The sequence below is a fragment of the Leuresthes tenuis genome, unplaced genomic scaffold (genome assembly GCF_036924035.1).
Source record: "Leuresthes tenuis unplaced genomic scaffold, fLeuTen1.0.hap1 SCAF_2, whole genome shotgun sequence".
Lineage (NCBI taxonomy): Eukaryota > Metazoa > Chordata > Actinopteri > Atheriniformes > Atherinopsidae > Leuresthes > Leuresthes tenuis.
This window is the reverse complement of record NW_027325356.1, coordinates 42344548-42357452: the sequence shown is the minus strand read 5'-3', so window position 1 is coordinate 42357452 and position 12905 is coordinate 42344548. Positions and strand designations below refer to the sequence as shown.

Below are 12905 nucleotides of genomic sequence, written 5' to 3'. Positions count from 1 at the left end.
CTACACAGCACACACATGGGGAAGGTGAACACACATGCAACTGAGTGAAAAACAATATCTGCTGAAGCTTTGTAAAATGAGAGCAGAGCAAAGATCGGACTGAGCTCAGCTGATTGATGGAGCAAGTTTGGAATTAATTTATGCAAAAAACAATGTATAGAATGTGGAATTAATTGATAGTTTTACTTTAATTCAACTTTCCATTAATATCCTTTATTCATTTACTTTGTCATTTATTTAGTTTTCAATTTCTTAACTAATGATTTAATAATCTCTCATATAAAGATTTAAAATAAATATTTTCCTTGTTCTTTCTTTGTATTTCCCTTTATTTATATATTCCTTAGCTGGTTGTACTTTTCTTCAGACTTATAATGCTGGCTTGTGTAGCCATGGTGATGGTTTAAACACCTGTTAATGGGGTCATCTCTGTGCCTGACACATAATAAGGAGGCCTGCTCACCTGCCATCCTGCTCAGCTTCCCCTGATTAGTGTTTTTCAGTGGAAGTTATTGTGACATTACATAAACCAGCCTGGATCTACTAATCTGAATCAACTAATCTGAATCAACTAATCTGAATCAACTAATCTGAATCAACTAATCTGGAACTAATAATCTGGAACTAATAATCTGGATCTACTAATCGGAATCTAATAATCTGGATTTAATAATCTGAATCTAATAATATGGATCTACTAATCGGAATCTAATAATCTGGATCTAATAACATCTATCTACTAATCTGAATCAACTAATCTGGAACTAATAATCTGGATCTACGAATCTGAATCAACTAATGTGGATCTAATAATCGGAATCTAATAATCTGGATCTACTAATCGGAATCTAACAATCTGGATCTAATAACCTGTATCTACTAATCTGAATCAACTAATCTGGATCTAGTAATATGAATCAATTCATCTGTATCTACTAATCTGGATCTACTAATCAGAATCTAATAATCTGAATCTAATAACCTGTATCTACTAATCTGGAACTAATAATCTGGAACTAATAATAATAATCTGGATCTAATAACCTGTATCAACTAATCTGAATCAACTAATCTGGAACTAATAATAATAATCTGGATCTACTAATCTGTATCAATTAATCTGGATCTACTAATCTGGATCTACTAATATGAATCAACCAATGTGGATCTAATAATCGGAATCTAATAATCCGGATTTAATAATCTGGAACTAATAATCTGGATCTACTAATCGGAATCTAATAATCTGGATTTAATAATCTGAATCTAATAATATGGATCTACTAATCGGAATCTAATAATCTGGATCTAATAACCTCTATCTACTAATCTGAATCAACTAATCTGGACCTAATAATCTGGATCCACTAATCTGAATCAACTAATGTGGATCTACTAATCTGGATCTCATAATCGGAATCTAATAATCTGGAACTAATAATAATAATCTGGATCTACTAATCGGAATCTAACAATCTGGATCTAATAACCTGTATCTACTAATCTGAATAAACTAATCTGGATCTAGTAATCTGAATCAATTAATCTGTATCTACTAATCTGGATCTAATAACCTGTATCTACTAATCTGAATCAACTAATGTGGAACTAATAATCTGGATCTACTAATCTGAATCAACTAATGTGGAACTAATAATGGCTTCCTGCTCAGTATTGGTTGTCTTTTTTATTTGAGACATGGAAAATCAACCAATGCAGCACTCCTCTGTCTCTGGACCTGTGAGATGAAGAGTTGCTTTTCTTTCTTTGCTCCTAGTCTCTTTCTGTCTGATGTGTAAGTGGCCACTCTAAAAACTGTCAGTTCAACAGCTCGTTCTGTACGATAGCAACACACCCAGACAACGAGGCAAAAGCAGCCCTGTTAGATGATGGGAATCCTAAAGATTTGTGATGTTTCTACAGATGAAACACTTTTACCAATTTATCTGATGTGAAGAGTGAAAATGAAAGTTTGACATTTTAGAAATGTGGGGCCTTCAGCAACAGAACTCTTATTCATGTTCTACTGGGACAGGACAGAAGCAGAAACACACCTCATGCGGCAGATGAAAGAGCGCCTGGAGCCCATGCACATCCTCATGGAGGACTGCTGTCCCTCCTTCTTCACTGTTCCTGTCTTCAGGTCCAGAATTCGTCCTAAGAACACACAACAAGGAAGCAGAGGCACAATATTAAGTCAACAAACAGTGCATGTTCGCTCTGTCGCCTTTACAGCTCTGCCTACCTCACAACAAACCATCACGGACAGACAGGGAATCCTACTTCATTGACTTAGTCCCAGTTTTTTAAGCTTCAGTAACATCTGGAGCCACAAACCTGACTTTGTCCTTTCACTGATGTATGTGCAAAACTAAAAACTTCAGTCAGATACATATGGCAGGTGGCAGTGCTTGGGCCCGAAAATCTGTTTTTCACTTGTTTTTCTCTTTGTGTTGAAGTCATCGACCAATCAGCATTGGATCTACACATAGCATCAGTGCTGAGGATAACACACACCTCTACATTGGTTCAAAGAGTAGAATCCTTCACTATGGCAGAGTAACTCAGATGAAAGCAGTCCTGTACCAGCAGCTGGCTCTCTGTCCTCTCTGGGTCACCTGTGCTGTTGATCTGGCTGCTTGGTTGAAGTACACCAAGTACAGAGATGGCCTGAAGGTCTGCTTTACTTAATCCAATAACTCCTTTTTCCCATCACTGATGAGTGAATTTTTTTTTTAAGGGTGCAAAAAGACTAAAACCGAAAGGTAGCGCATCATCTCACTCGGCTTAAAAGTTGCTCCTTACTCTTCAATATAACTGTTCTACTCTTCACCCAGAACATGGAAGCTTGACAGGATCTTCACAGACTGTCCCTGCATGAAAGTCAACTGACCTAAAACAGAATTGAACAATGGCACAGTGACGCTTTTCTGCTTGAAAACAAACTGAACTGGAATAAAATATCATTCCATGTCACCGTGCACTTTTCCAGAAACAGAACATGGATGTTTCCATCTGTTTCTGCCTCTCTCCACCAATGTTGATCTAACATGCTAGTTAGTAGGCTGAGACAGCAGGTGAGATTTTAACGTGAGCACCTCTGCTGAGATACAGGGAGTGGGGGCACTTACCCCCAACTCTGCCACACTGGATCATTATTTTAGTCACATCAGTGTGTCACTCAGGCATTCCAAAGTGCACGAGGTCCATGTTGACACTGACTGATTTCAGCGTTGTGTTTGTGTGTTTATTTCAGATTTGAATCTTGTTTGTTTAGGCAAAACAAAAAAATGTGATGTTGGTTTGTGGGTGAGCTGCAGAATGTGCTGGAAGCATTTCTTGCTGACAACAGCAGAATGCAGCTTCACTGTGAGGTTTCTAGGTTTGATACCATTGGTCCTGTTCAGAGACCACCAGAGCAAGTTTCCACAGGCAGTCTCTGGGACGCCGAGTTAAAGCCAGAAACTATAAGCTGTTGTTAATCATGAAAACCGCATCCTGGGTGTGAACGCATGCTGTTGGTGTTCTGCCAAAATAATCTTCTTCAATCTTTTAATGTGTCAAAACACACACATCCATCCATCTTCTATACCCGCTTAATTTAGATTAATAGACCTGAGGCTGCTCAGGAAACCTGCGATCGTGCACACTAACACAATAACGCAATAACGCACTAACGCAATAACGCACTAACGCACTAACGCACTAACGCAATAACGCAATAACGCACTAACGCACTAACGCAATAACGCACTAACGCACTAACGCAATAACGCACTAACGCAATAACGCACTAACGCAATAACGCACTAACGCAATAACGCAATAACGCACTGACGCAATGACGCACTGACGCACTAACGCACTAACGCACTAACGCAATAACGCACTAACGCACTAACGCAATAACGCAGTAACGCAGTAACGCAATAACGCAATAACGCAATAACGCAATAACGCAATAACGCAATAACGCACTAACGCAATAACGCACTAACGCACTAACGCAATAACGCACTAACGCACTAACGCAATAACGCAATAACGCACTAACGCAATAACGCAATAACGCAATAACGCAATAACGCAATAACGCAGTAACGCAATAACGCACTAACGCAATAACGCAATAACGCACTAACGCAATAACGCACTAACGCACTAACGCACTAACGCAATAACGCACTAACGCACTAACGCAATAACGCACTAACGCACTAACGCAATAACGCAATAACGCACTGACGCAATGACGCACTGACGCACTAACGCAATAACGCAATAACGCACTAACGCAATAACGCAATAACGCAGTAACGCAGTAACGCAGTAACGCACTAACGCAATAACGCACTAACGCAATAACGCAATAACGCACTAACGCAATAACGCACTAACGCACTAACGCACTAACGCAATAACGCACTAACGCAATAACGCACTAACGCAATAACGCACAAACGCACAAACGCACTAACGCAATAACGCAATAACGCAATAACGCACTAACGCACTAACGCAATAACGCACTAACGCAATAACGCAATAACGCACTAACGCACTAACGCAATAACGCAATAACGCAATAACGCAATAACGCACTAACGCACTAACGCAATAACGCAATAACGCAATAACGCACTAACGCACTAACGCAATAACGCACTAACGCAATAACGCACTAACGCAATAACGCACTAACGCACTAACGCACTAACGCAATAACGCAATAACGCACTAACGCACTAACGCAATGACGCAATGACGCACTAACGCAATAACGCACTAACGCAATAACGCACTACCGCACTAACGCAATAACGCAATAACGCACTAACGCAATAACGCAATAACGCACTAACGCAATAACGCACTAACGCAATAACGCACTAACGCAATAACGCACTAACGCACTAACGCAATAACGCACTAACGCACTAACGCAATAACGCACTAACGCAATGACGCACTAACGCACTAACGCAATAACGCACTAACGCACTAACGCAATGACGCAATGACGCACTGACGCACTGACGCAATGACGCACTAACGCAATAACGCACTAACGCAATAACGCAATAACGCACTAACGCAATAACGCAATAACGCACTACCGCACTAACGCAATAACGCACTAACGCACTAACGCAATAACGCACTAACGCACTAACGCACTAACGCAATAACGCACTAACGCACTAACGCAATAACGCACTAACGAACTAACGCAATAACGCAATAACGCACTAACGCAATAACGCAATAACGCAATAACGCACTAACGCACTAACGCAATAACGCACTAACGCAATAACGCAATAACGCACTAACGCACTAACGCACTAACGCACTAACGCAATAACGCAATAACGCAATAACGCACTAACGCAATGACGCACTAACGCACTAACGCAATAACGCACTAACGCACTAACGCACTAACGCAATAACGCACTACCGCACTAACGCAATAACGCACTAACGCAATAACGCAATAACGCACTAACGCAATAACGCAATGACGCAATGACGCACTAACGCACTAACGCAATAACGCACTAACGCACTAACGCACTAACGCAATGACGCACTGACGCACTGACGCACTAACGCAATAACGCATTAACGCAATAACGCAATAACGCAATAACGCAATAACGCACTAACGCAATAACGCAATAACGCAATAACGCACTACCGCACTAACGCAATAACGCACTAACGCACTAACGCAATAACGCACTAACGCACTAACGCAATAACGCACTAACGCACTAACGCAATGACGCACTAACGCAATAACGCACTAACGCACTAACGCAATAACGCACTAACGCACTAACGCAATAACGCAATAACGCAATAACGCACTACCGCACTACCGCACTAACGCAATAACGCACTAACGCACTAACGCACTAACGCACTAACGCAATAACGCACTAACGCACTAACGCAATAACGCACTAACGCAATAACGCACTAACGCAATAACGCAATAACGCACTAACGCACTAACGCAATAACGCAATAACGCAATAACGCAATAACGCACTAACGAACTAACGCAATAACGCAATAACGCAATAACGCACTAACGCAATAACGCACTAACGCAATAACAGACTAACGCAATAACGCACTAACGCAATAACGCAATAACGCACTAACGCACTAACGCACTAACGCAATAACGCAATAACGCAATAACGCACTACCGCACTAACGCAATAACGCACTAACGCACTAACGCACTAACGCACTAACGCAATAACGCACTAACGCACTAACGCACTAACGCAATAACGCACTAACGCAATAACGCACTACCGCACTAACGCAATAACGCAATAACGCACTAACGCACTAACGCAATAACGCAATAACGCAATAACGCAATAACGAACTAACGCAATAACGCAATAACGCAATAACGCACTAACGCAATAACGCAATAACGCACTAACGCAATAACGCACTAACGCAATAACGCACTAACGCAATAACGCAATAACGCACTAACGCACTAACGCAATAACGCAATAACGCACTAACGCAATAACGCACTAACGCAATGACGCACTAACGCACTAACGCAATAACGCACTAACGCACTAACGCACTAACGCACTACCGCAATAACGCAATAACGCAATAACGCACTAACGCAATAACGCAATAACGCACTAACGCACTAACGCAATAACGCACTAACGCAATAACGCAATAACGCACTAACGCAATGACGCACTGACGCACTGACGCAATGACGCAATGACGCAATGACGCACTAACGCAATGACGCACTAACGCAATAACGCACTAACGCAATAACGCAATAACGCAATAACGCACTAACGCAATAACGCAATAACGCACTAACGCAATAACGCACTAACGCAATAACGCACTAACGCAATAACGCAATAACGCAATAACGCACTAACGCAATAACGCACTAACGCACTAACGCACTAACGCAATAACGCACTAACGCACTAACGCACTAACGCAATAACGCACTAACGCACTAACGCAATAACGCACTAACGCAATAACGCACTAACGCACTAACGCACTAACGCACTAACGCAATAACGCACTAACGCACTAACGCAATAACGCACTAACGCAATAACGCACTAACGCAATAACGCAATAACGCACTAACGCACTAACGCACTAACGCACTAACGCAATAACGCACTAACGCAATAACGCACTAACGCAATAACGCAATAACTCACTAACGCAATAACGCACTAACGCAATAACGCACTAACGCAATAACGCACTAACGCAATAACGCAATAACGCACTAACGCAATAACGCACTAACGCACTAACGCACTAACGCAATAACGCACTAACGCACTAACGCAATAACGCACTAACGCAATAACGCACTAACGCAATAACACACTAACACACTAACACACTAACACAATAACACACTAACACACTAACACACTAACACAATAACACACAAACACACAAACACACTAACACAATAACACAACTGCATCCATTTCCATCTGAACCACAGCCCTACATGGGCATGACAGGGACATTCACTTATCCACGGACACCCATGTGAAAATACAAGGCTGCCCTCTGCTGAGCTCCATGTGTATGTCAGACATTTTTATATGAAAGAAAACATTAGTCTTAAGCGTGAAAAACTAACGTGTAACACAAGGCAAGACAGAAGCTAGAAAAGCCTAAAGCAAAGAGCTGGAGAAAGACACGACTGCTGTGTTCCCCATGTGTTGCATCTCTCCTCAGACTAATGTGTTCACGCTACACCTCAGAACACACATACAGATACACAAACTGCAAGCAAAGACAGCATTCATTCATTCCACAGCACATGAACTACAGAAACACAAGACAAGCACACATGGCTACGCCTGTAAAAAAGCACAGAGGACACAAAGAAGCCCAAATCTGCCCTCACTGAGAGCCTGGGGAATTTCTAAAGCTGCTTCAAACGCATGATTCAAACGTTATCATGTGTTCATCTAGCCTCAGCTCTGTGCTCAGAACATCCAACGCTCTGTCCGATTCTACTAATAACGACAATAACAGCAGGTGATGTTGTTGTCACCATAAGAGCAGCAGAGGCCTGGTGGCAGCCTTCCTTCTACCTGTCATCGAGTTCTCCGAGGTGCTGAGCTGCTCTCTCAGTTTGTCCACATCGTCCGGGTGCACCTGCTCATACAGAGTGCTGCCAAACCACTCTGACTGGGGGTGGTTCAGCACCGGTGTCACAGAGTCCGACACGTAAATGACCCGGCCGGTCTCCGCAGCAACCACGAACAAGAATCCGTCCGCTGCCTCCAGGATCAGGTGCTTCAGCTCCTACAGGCACAGGAGGGGTGTGTGAGAAAACAGGAGCACAGCCACACATGCACGACTGACCGTGGAAAAGTTCCTTTACAGAGTGGGGTACCGCCTGAGCCCCCTCCACAGAGACGAATCCACGGTGCACATGAGACACTTACCCTCCGCACAGGTTTCATAGTACATCAGGTCGGGTAGATCAAAGGAAAAACGACAATTTGTCACGTTTCCCCGATAAGTGTGTTCTGACCGTGGAAAAAGTACTGCCACCTGATGTCAAATAAGACCAGTGAGAAACTAATGTGCTCCCAGCTGACAGGCAACACTTGCTTCATAGGGGAAGAGATCCTGCATCAATGACCCAGCAGGTGTTCACCTGTTGAGGGATGAGATTTTCCACACTTTCTTCAGGAGTTAGTCCTGGTTAACTCTGATCCAAACACTGACAGCAGCTTCTGACCCCTCAAATAAAGAACCAAAACTAAATCTGAACTAAATTCAAATGAAAGCCACTTCTGTGTCCACTCCAGTGAAGCATCATACTGAAGAGAGATTCTTCGTTAGTTTTAGAATAGCTTACAATCATTCATTACTATTATCATTTAGTACAACAGAGGACAGCTACCTACACTTGATCTTGTTGACAGCACTACAGCTTCAATGTGTTCAACACTGGACAATGTTGCCCCTCTGAAAAGGAAGGTAATCAGTCAGAAGAGGTTGGCTCCTTGGTATAATTCACAGCTGCTTTAAAGCAGACTGCAAGAAAGCTGGAGAGACAGTGGCGTTCCTTTAGAAGAGTCTCAATCAGTCTGGAGACTGAAAGAAGAGAATAAGAACAACCCTATTTTCTTTTCAGCGCTGTAGCAAAGATGACTAAAGCTTCAGGCCTGGAGGCGGAATGGGGTTTGAATTTGATCCACCGCTAATACGCCGACAAGGAAGGTAGTAGTGAAACAATCCCACCCTGTCTGTAAGCACAGACAGGGTGGGATTGTTTCACTACTACCTTGCAAAACCTGCCCCTCCAACCAGCAGGGCTGTCGTCACTCAGCTGATTCCACAACTCTCGCTTGCAAGGACACAGCATTTTGGATCTGTTTGTGTGGTTAATGTGAGGGAGGTCATGTATTCCTGTAACTCTCAGCAATGAGCTTCTTCACCAATTTCTATCAGAGAGGAGACTCATGGAATCCTTCCCACTATTATCACTGATGGATCATCGAGTAGAGCAGCTTTAGATTATCTTTAGAACCTGATCTGTGTTTACACTCAAGTCAAGCTAACCACAGCGATAGCTTCTTGTAAACCATCAACATGTATTTTTATGTTCTGGCACAATAACATGCTGAGTTCCAGTAAGAACACTACCTGCTCAGTAAGGAAGGAGGGCTTATAGGCCCCATCAGTAGATGTGTTGCCAGTTCCCCTCATGGATTTCATATGGGACACAGCCATGCGCAGGATGGTCAGCTTATCAGGTTTCCGAGCCAGGGCACTACAGGTAGGGACCATGTCGGACAGCTCAGTGATGTACTGGGTCATTTTGTTGCGCCGACGTCGCTCAATCTCACTGTGGTTCTCTCTGGAAGGAAGGAAAGAGCAGTCAGACATTTGGAGGATGCAGCCATGTTTGAACAAACTACCAATAGCTGCCATGCACATGGATCTTTGATATGTTTTACTTTGACAGCCTTACAACACCAACAAATAGCAAGATGATTGAGAGATATTTTACTCTAACAGAGGCCTGCAGTATCAGGTTATAAGGAAAAGTCTGTGTTTATGAGACATAATCTCCTGTTAGCTCTGCCAAGAAGGGTTTGGAGTTGGGTCAATCTGTTTTTGGCTTGTTTGGTAGCAGGAATGTTCAAAAAGTTGTGGATGCTTTTACGAGTATTTGAGCACAGGTGGAACAAAGTGCAGCTTAACCGGGATGAACTTTTTGAGGCTGATCTGATTGCTCTGGATTTTGGTGGAAGACACTGAGTGTCTTACCTTGAATTCTACTGGATGGTCTCAGGTGTTCAGCTGTTTGTAGTATTTCCTGAGATCCATTTCAGCCAAACTGAAATATTTCTTTACATTAGGAGATCCTCATCCACTTTGTGTCAGAGATTTAAGACGACCAAATACCTTTAACGCCTTTATCATCTTTGTTTCCTCCACTATCCAATAAGCTCTTTGGACAGCTGTTTTCTGTGCTGAGAAAATGTAAATACTTACCAGTGTAACGTATACCTACATATCATGTGACAGGGACAATGCACGTCAACAAAAAAGTCTATTTCACTTTACCCTGGACCAATGATACAGTATCCTGTGAGTTTAGTGAACCTCACTCTGCTTATTGAAGAAAAATAATCCAAAAAAGGCTGTTCACAAAGCTTGGTGGATGAGCTCTGGTTTGTCTGTATGTTCCCAAGCAACTGACAACTCAGTCGGTCTAACATATTAGTATTTTTACTGAGTTGAGATCAGATCAGGTGTAAAGTGTGCAGCTGGTACAGGCTGTTGATCCCTGAGTCAGTGGAGAATCCATCCTGACCCCACCTGGCTACGCCTACCTGGCATATCTCTCCTTATCCCCACCAGGAATGTGATCATCATCATACCTACAGAGAAAAGAAAAGCGTGTCACTCTTACGCTCATCGGTTTTACATACAGCGGTTATTACATTCCAGTGCATGATGGCAGATGGTTGAACCTTTGATGGACAAACTGGACACAGTCTTCCTTGCACTGTAGGTTTCATTAATGGGTTTTGTCTTCACACATGGAACACACTTTGACCCTAAGTGAAGTGCTTACATCTTGGGACAATGTGACATAGCTGGACTTAGAGATTGAAGATTTTAGGACATAAATGGCTTAAATATCAGGGCCAAACTGGTTTTATTAGAAGAGGCTTGTTTACTAGCAGTGAGTTAGACTCTAATGAAGCTGAATATGTTGTGGTACAGCCTAGTCCCCTGTCCTGTTTGCCTGTGAGCTGCCTTCCTCCTCTGAATGCTGAGCAAACACTGTCCACTGTGTCTGCGCTTTAGACCCCCGACAGCAGTGTGTCATCTATTCAATGGGATATGTACAGTGTGAACATGAACTGGAAAAAAACATTTCATGATATAAAGCCCTAATAAATCCCATATATAATGCCAAAGTACAGTCAGACTCAAAAGTGTAGTTCCTTATATGGTCAACAGAGGGCAGCTCCTCCCCCCAAACAAATCCACATTCAGACAAAGCACTCACTCCTGCACACAGACACCCTGATGTGAAAAGGAAGAGAAGCAAAAACAAAAAGAGATAGATCCAGAGTGACAGGATACAGTCTACAACAGACTGGGTACACAGTGCCTTCCTGAATATTCTACAAGTCAAACTTGTATCACCTTGAAATATTCCTGTCACACTTTAGATGAACATGTTTAAAAAACGGCCCCACAGCTGCAGATCAGTCCATGACCAACATTCAAAACCTGTAGTTTTTCACCAATGAGCTTTAAAAACACATAAAATGTGATTTGAAAAGATCTGTAAGCGCAGCAGAAACCCTCCCACACGGCCCAGCGAGGACCATACTGCTGAACACTTCAAGATGTTCTGCCAACCTTAGAAGAACTTTCCTTTCAGGAGGGGGGTTATTAAGACATTCTCTTCTGGAAAATACCCCAAATGTGTTCAGATTCAAATGTCACTTTTCCATGTGGAGTCCAAGCTCCGAACCTCAGAACGTTCTGGTGGTTTTCATGTAGCAGGGCTCACTGGAGACACAAAAGTGTTCCAACTTGTGTGCTAGTGATCACAAACGTATTCATATTTGTGACAAAGTATCTGTATTAATGGGCCTGTAGGAGAGATGATGTTCAATATGGCTTTCCTTCAGCATTCATTTTTATTGCTCATAAGACTCAACAGGTCCACTTAGAAATAATGCAGTTCCTGACAGAGTCATTCATCATTTGGTTTCCAAGTGATGCTGCAGAGGGTGTACTTATTTCTGTTGTCCACTGCTCCAACAGACTGCCGTGTTTTATGGAGGGAACTTAAAACCAAACCATGTCAATGTCACAAATAGGAAAGACTCAAACTTTTCTGAAGAGTTTTTTCATCTCCCTTGAAATGATCCCAGTCATTCCAAGCCAAGGTAACTGAGGTTAAATCATTTTCAAACTTAGGGTACCCACTGAATCCCTACAACAAGAACAAGACAGGATCAGAGCTGTCTACTTTCAGAGCGCTCACCTTGAAAATTTGCTCGGTCCTTCTCCATCTTCATCATCAAAGTCCATTCTGAAAAGCAAACAGAACAGTTATTACTTCTGTTTAAACTGGGGGGCAACACACTACCACAGCTGCCATTGAGCGAAACACTGTGGACACACACACACACACACATATATATACATATACATATATATATTCATATATGTATATGTATATATAAATAAATTGCCAAACATATTCACTCATCCATCCAAATCATTAAATTCAGGTCTTCCAGTCACTTCCATGGCCGCAGGTGTATGAATTCAAGCACCTAGGTGTGCAGAACCTC

The 12905-nt window shown here is 42.4% G+C and overlaps 1 protein-coding gene across 1 annotated transcript in view; it reads right to left on the bottom strand.

Annotated features, from left to right (window-relative positions):
- The window catches only part of arnt2 (aryl-hydrocarbon receptor nuclear translocator 2), a 102323-nt gene that overhangs the window by 33910 nt on the left and 55508 nt on the right, over positions 1-12905 (bottom strand). Inside the window, exons 3-6 of the mRNA XM_072381123.1 lie at positions 12593-12640; positions 9718-9931; positions 8151-8364; positions 2055-2157 (exon numbers count right to left, since the gene is read on the bottom strand). Coding sequence (XP_072237224.1) covers positions 2055-2157; positions 8151-8364; positions 9718-9931; positions 12593-12640 — 579 coding nt within the window. The remainder of the gene's footprint in view (positions 1-2054; positions 2158-8150; positions 8365-9717; positions 9932-12592; positions 12641-12905) is intronic.